Below are 10,038 nucleotides of genomic sequence, written 5' to 3' on the forward strand. Positions count from 1 at the left end.
AAAAAAAAAAAAAAAAAAGCAAAGGCTCAAAAATCACTGATACAAAATCTAAGAATGGAAAAACAAAATAGAAAAAAAAAAACAAAACTAAAAGGAAGGATGCTTCGGACATCCAGAACAGTGGTAAGAAGATGGAAGATGGGCCTAAGGCAGATTAGATAGAAACACTGGAAAGACAAAAGTATACTCAGCACCACTAGTGAAAGAGAAGGGAATTATATTTCATCCGAGAATGCCTCTGGATCTACTTTGCGTTCTTAATGATTCAAGCTAATGGAAGGGAACAATAATATGCATAATCCAAAAATAACTTCTACTTGCTCTTGGAATACATTAGATGAATTTTTTTCTTGGTAGCAGATTTGACTTTCTATTTATATTTTGCTTAGGTTACTATTTAACTCTAAGTACTTACAACATTCTGTCTGCATCAGACTCTTCGATTCCTTATTACTACGAAAACTTTCAACCAATGTGTATTCCCTAAGTGTATAGCTAAGAGGAGAACAGGATAAGTTGGAAAGGAGCTGGAGATACTAGATGGTAAGGGAGACCTGGCCAGGAGGTAATCACACTACTTCTCCCCACCCCCTCATTATAAATTTATTTAACACAAGACACCACCAACCTGCTCGGAAGTAGACAAGGGAAGGGGCAAGGATCTTAATTCCTTCAGCAATTCATTTGTTTCCTTGGCGAGCTGATTTGTGGAGTGTTGTAACTCTTGCCTAAGAGAGAAAAGACATGGTTCAGGATGCTCCAGGGCTATCCTAGTGAGTAATAATTTATTCTCAGACTGCCTCACAACACAGGTATATGAAGGGTCATTCCAAAGGAATGGGTGCCTCAATGCCCATGTTCACAACAAAAGTTCGGGACTACTACAGTAGCAAACCCACTTTAAGGCCTTGTCACATTATTGAAGCAGCCAGTGTGGGCAGAAAGAGGCTGTCTGAAGAATACCTGCTGAAAGCAGCACAGATCAGGTTTAACACTTTGGGGAGACAAGAGAAGCCTGTCAGCAGTTCTGATAGAAATACAAGAAGCTGCTACCCACACCTAAATCTCTTATAAAATTCCCACTGAATTTCCCAGGAGTTCAGCATGGTATATTGATCATGGTTCACTGACTTGAATCCAAGCACAGGTGGCTGGATGAAATATGCATTAAAAGCATAGCTTCTGACCCATTCTAGGGAATAAACTCCAAAGATTTATTCTTACATTTTTGCTTGTATCCTTCTATCCATTCTTTTTTCAGATTTATCCTGGATTCCCTACTTGTGCCTTATGCTTGATTTTCTGACTCTTCCTTCCAAAATAAAGAAGCACTGTGTGGTTTTTTTGGGTTTTTTTTGGTTTTTTTTTGGGGGGGTCTGGTCGTGGGGCCTGAACTCTGGGCCTAGGTGCTGTCCCTCAGCTCTTCAGCTCAAGGCTAGCGCTCTACCACTTGAGCCACAGTGCCACTTCCGGCTCTTTTCTTTTTTGCTTATGTGGTGCTGAGGAATCAAACCCAGGGCCTCAAGGAATGCAAGACTAGCTTTCTACCACTGAGCCACCTTCCCAGCCCCAGCTCTGTGTGTTTAAAAACATATAAAACTAGGCAGGTGCCAGTGGCTCACACCTGTAATCCTAGCTACTCAGGATCTGAGGACTGTGGTTCAAAGCCAGCCTAAGCAGGAAAGTTTGTGAGACTCTTCTCTCCAATTAACCACCAAAAAATCAGAGGTGGCACTGTGGGTCAAATGGTAGAGTGCTCACCTTGAGCTGAAGAGCTAAGGGACAGCACCCAAGCCCAGAGTTCAAGTCCCACAACCAACAAAACAAAAACAAAAATGTAAGACTGGGCACCAATGGCTCACATCTTTACTAGCTACTCTGGAAGCAGAGGTGCAAAGGATTATGGTTCAAAGTCAGCTAACGCAGAAAAGCCTACTACACTTCATCTCCAAAATAACCAGCAAAAAGCATAGCTGAGCTGAGCACTGGTGGCTGATGCCTGTAATCCTAGCCACTCAGGAAGCTAAAATCTCAAGATCATGATTCCAAGCCAACTTGGGCAGTAAAATCTTTGAGTCTCTTATCTCCAATAAACTACTCAGAAAAAGCCAGAAGTGGCACTGTGGCTCAAGTGGTAGTGTGCTAGCCTTGAGCAAAAGAAGCTCAGGAAGGCCAGGCATCAGTGGCTCATACCTATAATTCTAGCTACTTAGGAGGCTGAGATCTGAGGATCATAGTTCAAAGCCAGCCCAGGTAGGAAAGTCCATGAGACTTATCTCCAATGAACCACTACAACAAAAATGGAAGTGGCGCTGTGGCTCAAGTGGTCGAGCATTCACCTTGAGCTGAAGAGCACAGGGACAGAGTCCAAGGCCAGAGTTCAAGCCCCATGATCAGCAACAACAACAAAAAAGAAACAAACAAAAAAAGAAGGTAGGAAGGAAGGGAGGAAGGGAGGGAGGGAGGGAGAGAGAAAGGGAAAGAAAAGCCAAATATATAAAGAGAGAAGGAAGGAAATCACAGAGGCAGACTATGTAATATATTATAGATTTGCAAAGTAATAAAAGTACAAAAAGTTGTTTTCATTTGGGCACCAGTGGCTCATGCCTATAATCCTAGCTGCTAAGGAGGCTGAGATCTGAGGATCACACTTCAAAGCCAGCCTGGGCAGGAAAGGCTGTGAGACTCTTATCTCCAATAAAACCACCAGAAAACCAGAAGTGGTGCTGTGACTCAAGTGGTAGAATGTTCCCCTTGAGCTGAAGAGCTGAGAGACAGCACTCAGGCCCAGAGTTCAAGCCCCATGACCAAAAACAAACAACAACAACAAAAAAGTTGTTTCAGGGCTGGGAAGGTGGCTCAGTGGTAGAGCGCTTGCCTTGCATGCCTGAGGCCCTGGGTTCGATTCCTCAGCACCACATAGCAAAAAGAAAAAATGCCAGAAGTGGCGCTGTGGCTCAAGTGGTAGAGTGCTAGCCTTGAGTTGAAGAGCTGAGGGACAGCACCCAGGCCCAGAGTTCAGGCCCCACGACTGGACCAAAAAAAAAAAAAAAAAGGGGGCTGGGAAAGTGGCTCAGTGGTAGAGTGCTTGCTTGCATGCCAGAGGCCCTGGGTTCGATTCCTCAGCACCACATAAGCAAAAAGAAAAAAGCCAGAAGTGGTGCTTTGGCTCAAGTGGTAGAGCGCTAGCCTTGAGCTGAAGAGCTGAGGGACAGTGCTCAGGCCCAGAGTTCAGGCCCCACGACCGGACCAAAAAAAAAAAAATGTTGTTTCAGGGCCGGGAAGGTAGCTCAGTGATAGAGTGCTTGCCTTGTGTACATGAAGCCCTGGGTTTGATTCCTCAGCACCACATAAGAAGAAAAAAAAAAACAGAAGTGGCGCTGTGACTCAAGTGGTAGAGTGCTAGCCTTGAGCTGAAGAGCTGAGGGACAGCGCCCAGGCCCAGAGTTCAGGCCCCACAACCAACAAAAGTTGTTTCAGACAGGTGCCTGTAGCTCATGCCTATAATCCTACCTTCTCAGGAAGTTGAGATAACTTGAAGTCAGCCTAGGCAGAAAAGTCTATGAAACTCTTATCTCCAATTAACCAGCAAAAAGCCAGTAGTGGAAGTGGCTTAAGTGGTAGAGCAATAGCCTTAAACAAAAAGCCAAGTACAAAATCATGAGGCCTTGTGTTCTGGCACAAGTACGCACACACACACAAGGTGTTTTCATTCGTGGCTTTATCAAGTCTCTAGCCATCTCTGAAGTTTTCAGGGAGGATGGAAAGCCTCAATTCCTAAGCTGGAATCCTAGCTCTCCCAATGACAGCATTAGGAGACAGCATTGGAAGGGTGGTGTCATCATAAATAGCATTAGTGCCCAGAGAGCTGTTTCCTTCTCCCTCCAGGGAGCAGACAGTGAAACATCATCTATGAAGCAGCCGGCCTTCCCAGGGCACTGCATATCGTGGACTTGTCAGCCTCCAGAACTACAGACAAATAAATTTCTGCTGTTCATAAACTATCTAGTTATGGTCTTGTTATAGCAGCCCAAGTGCACTAAGACGCCATGCTACTATTAGTGTTTTTCCACTCCAAAGAGGCCTCTAGAACTAGATAACAAGGCAGGCAAAAACAAGAGGGTGTAAGCTGGGTGCTGGTGGCTCACTCCTGTAATCCTAGCTACTCAGGAGGCTGAGATCTAAGGATCACTGATCAAAGCCAGCCTGGCAAGGGAAGTCCGTGAGACTCTTATCTCCAAGTAACCACTAGAAAATCGGAAGTGGTGCTGTGGCTCAAGTGGTAGAGTGCTCACCTTGAGCTGGAGCTGAAGGATAGCGCCCAAGCCTAGAGTTCAAGCCCCACAAGCAACTCCCCCCCCAAAAAAAAACAAGAGGGTGTTAGCCAGAAGCCAGTGTCCCAGACAATGCTAAAATATTTCACATCTCCCTGGGAAAGCTCACAGTAATGTCAATCCCTCACTTCACAACATATAAGGATGAGAAGAATATTGGTCAGGACACTTTAAAGACAAGAAATGGCGGGGGGGAGGGGGGTGGCTGGGAAGGGAGGTGAAGGGTAAACAAAGGAGGAGGCTGCAATGCTTGGTAAGAAATGTACGCATTATCCTGCCCATGTAATTGTAACCCCTCTGTACAGTATGTTCACAAATAAAATAAAATAATAAAAAAAAAGAAACAGAACTAAAAGCAGAAAGAGAGTCAAGAAGAATGTGACGTATGGAAAAAAATATCGTAAGTTAGACTACCAGTCCACTTACTCTCTCCCTCAGCCTTGCCTCTGATTATCCTATTTTTCTCATAGCATGTACAGTTGGAAATCAAATCAAACCAGACTAGGTCATCAAGAATCCTGTGCCAGGAGCTGGGAAGGTGGCTCAGTGGTAGAGCGCTTGCCTTGCATGCATGAGGCCCTGGGTTCGATTCCCCAATACCACATAAGCAAAAGAAAAAAAGCCAGAAGTGGCGTTGTAGCTCAAGTGGTAGACACTAGCCTTGAGCTGAAGGGCTGAGGGACAGCACCCAGGCCCAGAGTTCAGGCCCCACGACCGGACACCCCACCCCCAAGAAAAAAAAAAAAGAATCCTGTGCCAGCAAGGAGATTCATTTACACAGAGTTTGGGCCACATGGTTTAGGAATGGTAGGAGCTCCCACCCAAGCCTCCCTCAATTTTCTGCTAAAAGAACCAAGGAAAAAAAGAATCAGTTCAGGAAATCCTAGTCCATTAATACACTACCTTACTCCTAGCTCCAGCTACTGCCTCCCAGCCCTTTTCTTTTGACTTTACCAATCTAAAATTTCACAGGCCACACAATAAGGACACCAAGTATATCCTTAAAGAACCTAACAAAACCCAATCTTGTTCCGAAGGTACTCACAGATTTTCCTGATTTGTGCTTGAGTCCTGCACAGTTCCTAGTTGGCTCATCAAATTCTTTATCTGAGCAGCTGAGGAGAGAAGGGGAAAAGTTCATTTCAAAGATAAATACGTTCATCAGAGCACACTGCTTAGCAGATCCCTGGTCTCCCTACATCTTGAATAAGTACTTGTAACCAACAGAATTTATGACTGAAACCTGGTCAAGCACACTCCTATAAAAACCCACTGTGAAATTCCCCTTCCTTCTACACAGGAATTTCAGTACGAAGTAGGAGGCAATGGCTTTTTAGCTCATTCCCAAGGAATTTCCTAATTTTACCAGATCTTCGATGGCAATGGTTAAAAAAAAAAATTAACACCAGGGCTGGGAGGGTGGCTCAGTGGTAGAGTGCTTGCCTTGCATGCATGAGGCCCTGGGTTTGATTCCTCAGCACCACATAAGCAGAAAGAGCCGGAAGTGATGCTATGGCTCAAGTGGTAGAGCACTCGCCTTGAGCTGAAGAGCTGAGGAACAGCGCCCAGGCCCTGAGTTCAGGCCCCACAACTGGCAAAAAAAAAAAAAAAAATCAACACCTTCAGGGCTGAGGAGGTAGTAAGTAAATGGGCAAGGGCACTTGCTTAGCATGTTCAAGGCCCTAGGTTTGATCCACAACACATATTAAAACAAAACAAAACACCTTTCAAAGGTGTAAACTCATGGCAATAAAATCCTAAATTCTTGCTAGGCACCAGAAGGTCACAGCCATAATCTTAGCTATTCAAGAGGCTGAGATCTAAGGACTGCAGTTCAACGCCAGCCCAGGAAGCTGGGCACCAGTGGCTCACTGGTAATCTTAGCTAAGGAAGGCTAAGATCTGAGGATCACAGTTCAAAGCCAGCCTGGGCAGGAAAAGCACACAAGATTCTGATCTCCAATTAACTACAAGAAGCCAGAAGTAGAGCTGTAGTCCAAGTGGTAGAGCGCTAGCCTTGAGCAAAAGAGCTCCAGGACAGTGCTCAGGCCCCAAGATCAAGCCCCAGTACCAGCACAAGACAACAACAAAAGCCAGCCTGGGCGCAAACAAGCAGGCCTGGGAAGGATAGTCCATGAGACTCTTATCTCTACTTACCCAGAAAAAAGCTAGTAAGTGGAGCTGTGGTTCAAGTGGTAGACCACTAACCTTGAACAAAAAATCTAAGGGAGAGCACCAAGACCCTAAGTTCAAGCCTCAAGACCAAAACACACACACACACACACACACACACACACACACACAAATTAAGCCCATTAATGTAAACTAATTTTTCTACAGCAAACACTTTTAGAAAACAATACATATGTATTAGCTCATAAAGCACCTCTCTTTGTGTCTAGCATAAGAGCTTCATATATATATATATACTTATTAATTTTCACAGTAACATTAGTAGCTCTGTCTTCATTTTACAGATGAGGAAATACTTTTTTGTGTGTGTCCATGTACCAGTCTTGGGGCTTGATCTGAGCCTGGGCACTGTTCCTGAGCTTTTCTGCTCAAGGTTAGTCTCTACCACTTGAGCCACAGTTCCACTTCTAGCTTTTTGTGGTTAAGAGTCTCACAGACTTTCCTGCCCAGGCTGGCTTTGAGCTGCAATCCTCAGATCTCAGCCTCCTGAGTAGCTAGGATTACAGGTGTGAGCCACCGGCACCTGACCACAATTAATTTTTAAGCCTTAAAATTCTAGGAAGTTAGCATTCTTTCTTATTGGATAAGGGAGCATTGTACGTCTATGGGGAAGGGTAAGATAACCAGGTGGTCAGAGAAACCTCTATATGGTGAAACTGAGCACAGAACTAAAGGAAATAAAAGCTCAGGCCACACAGCTATGCACGGGAGTTGCCTTGCAGACGGAGAGCGCAACTAGTACAAAGTCCCCAATGCAAGAACCCTTGGTGTGTCAGGGAAGGCAGGGTGACTGGAGCTGAGTGAGCAAGAGAGATAAAAGAAGTAGCAAAGAAGGCTGTGGGGAGCCAGATGATTGAGGGTCCTGTGAACAATTACAGCGCTTGGATTTTAATTAAGTGGCAAGTCATAACTGGTGGATTTTGAACAGTGTCATAACCAGAATTGAAATCCAGGGCTAATCTCAATGGCTATAGTTTGTGTCACATTATGTTCTTTCAAAAGGTTGACTCTGAAAGGAAACAGAATGTGGACACACAGGGCAGGCCTGGGGCTCCCGGTGCTTTACCCTCCGCACCCTACATAGCTGACCCCTCCCTAGCTTCATACTCTTCTCCAGATAGGCTGGTGTCCTGCCCCTACCCGCCTCCAGTTCCACCTCCCTCCCACTTATGGCAATATCCTCTGTACTAGAGTCTAGCAGAATGACGGGCACCCAGTACACACATAAATAATTACTGATTAACTGAGTCATTCTCCTCCCTTTGGCATTATGGCAGTCTCTTTTAAGAGGGATGATATGAAGTCAGGTAAGTTAGGTATAATGAGAACTGAAATCTAAGGCTGAGAATATGGCTTAGTGGTAGAGTGCTTGCTTAGCATGCATGAAGCCCTGGGTTCAATTCCTCAGTATCATATACACAGAAAGGCTGGAAGTGGTGCTGTGGTTCAAGTGGTAGCGTGCTAGCCTTGAGCAAAAGAAACTCAGGGACAGTGCCCGGGCCCTGAGTTCAAGCCCCATGGCTAGCAAGAAAAAAAAAAAGGAGGCCCAAAATCTAAGCCACACGTAACCATTATAGCATTAGGCAAGTCTCTTCATTTTGCCGGATCTCCTTTGCTATTTGTAGATTATATTTGGATTGACTAACACTTAGAGAGTACTTACAATTTGTGGGGGGTTTTCATGTTCTGGCATTAAATCTTTACAATTCTGTAAGCACTGTGATCTTCTAATACTCCCACTCAGCTCAATTCTAAAATTCAGTAATAATGAAACATCTCTACTCCCAGAATGCTGTTGAGCAACCAAGGAAGTTTTTGCAACTGAAAAACTTGGTATCCAGAGGCTCCAGCTGTGATGTTGAACTTGCAAATGCAAGATACAAGTTGTACGGGACCGATATGTGTACTAGAAGGCATTCTACTCATTTTTCCATGTATTTGTTTTTGTTTTTTTTTGGGTCCAGTCATGGGGCCTGAACTCTGGGCCTGGGCGCTGTCCCTCAGCTCTTCAGCTCAAGGCTAGCACTCTACCACTTGAGCCACAGACCACTTCTGGCTTTTTTCTTTTTGCTTACGTGGTGCTAAGGAATCAAACCCAGGGCCTCGCATGCAAGGCAAGCAGCTCTACCACTGAGCCACCTTCCCAGCCCCTCATTTTTCCATGTATAGATCCCCTCCCCTCCAGAAAACAGTAAAATATATCATGACACAAAAGGGCAGATGATCATCATCAACAATAAAATTTTTCTTCAATACATGTCTTTTTAGTGACTGTTTTTAAAAAGCAGTGCAGCAAGTGTGGTAGTGCAATCCTAGCACTTAGAAGGCTGAGGTAGTGCTGTATGAAAGGAGAGAAGGTTAGCATTCCCCTTGACAGGATGGAAGAGGCCCTTGGGCCTAACAACACGCACACAGTTAAGGCATTGCCACCTACTTCATGGTATCTAACCATCGTTTTTGTTTTTTTGGTTTTTTTTTTTTTGCCAGTCATGGTGCCTGAACTCTGGGCCTGGGTGCTGTTCCTCAGCTCTTCAGCTCAAGGCTAGCACTCTACCACTTGAGCCACAGCCCACTTCTGGCTTTTTTCTTTTTGCTTATGTGGTGCTGAGGAATCGAACCCAGGGCCTCATCATGCAAGGCAAGCACTCTACCACTGAGCCACCTTCCCAGCCCCCTAACCATCGTTTTTGAAAAAATTATATTAAGTCAAGTAAGCCAGGCCCAAAGAAACATAGGTCCCATGGTTTCCCTTATTTGCAATAACTAGTATATGTCTGAGACAAGCAGAAACGGTCAGATAAGTTGATGTTAGGCAAAATGAACCCCAAGATAAGGACTCAAATGTTTTTTCTTTCTTGCTACTGTTTCTAACATATTTATAAGATATTTTTTTGTTGCTTTGTATGTCCCTCCCCCACAGTATAACCCCTGTTTTCACTGTATTTGATGTTGGTATAATTTGGGGAGGGGAAGGGGAAAAAATTGCTTAAATAGGGACACAGGTGGACCCATTGCAACAATGAGATGCACAAGATGTTATGTCAAAAAATGAACTTTACAACTTTGGCATGGGGGGGATGGGAAGGGATGGGAAGGAAAACAAAGGAGGAGGTAACAATGCTTGATAAGAAATGTACTCATTACCTTGTTCATGTAATTGTAACCCCTCTGTATTTTCACAATTTAAAAAAAAAATCATGAAAAAAAAAAAAGAAGAAGGCTAAGGTAGGAGGATCTCAAGCTACATAGCAAGACCCTGTCTCAAAAAAAAAAAAAAAAGCCGGGTGCTGGTGACTCCCCTGTAATCAGGAGGGTGAGGCCTAAGGATCGCAGTTCGAAGCCAACTGGACAGGAGAGGCCATGAGACTCTTATCTCTAAGAAACCACTCAGAAAAGCCAGAAGTGGTGCTGTGGCTCAAGTGGTAGAGCGCTAGCTTTAAGCAAAAGCAGCTCAGGGACAGTGCCCAAGCCCTGAGTTCAAGCCCCAGAATTGGCACCAAAAAAAAAAAAAA

General features: G+C 44.6%; 1 protein-coding gene across 1 annotated transcript in view; it reads right to left on the minus strand.

Annotated features, from left to right (window-relative positions):
* The window catches only part of Stx12 (syntaxin 12), a 48,754-nt gene that overhangs the window by 20,919 nt on the left and 17,797 nt on the right, over positions 1-10,038 (minus strand). Inside the window, exons 2-3 of the mRNA XM_013032897.1 lie at positions 5,380-5,449; positions 629-728 (exon numbers count right to left, since the gene is read on the minus strand). Of these exons, the coding sequence (XP_012888351.1) occupies positions 629-728; positions 5,380-5,449 (170 nt within the window). The remainder of the gene's footprint in view (positions 1-628; positions 729-5,379; positions 5,450-10,038) is intronic.

Source organism: Dipodomys ordii, unplaced genomic scaffold, assembly GCF_000151885.1.
Source record: "Dipodomys ordii isolate 6190 unplaced genomic scaffold, Dord_2.0 Scaffold6, whole genome shotgun sequence".
In the NCBI taxonomy this organism is placed as follows: Eukaryota; Metazoa; Chordata; class Mammalia; order Rodentia; family Heteromyidae; genus Dipodomys; species Dipodomys ordii.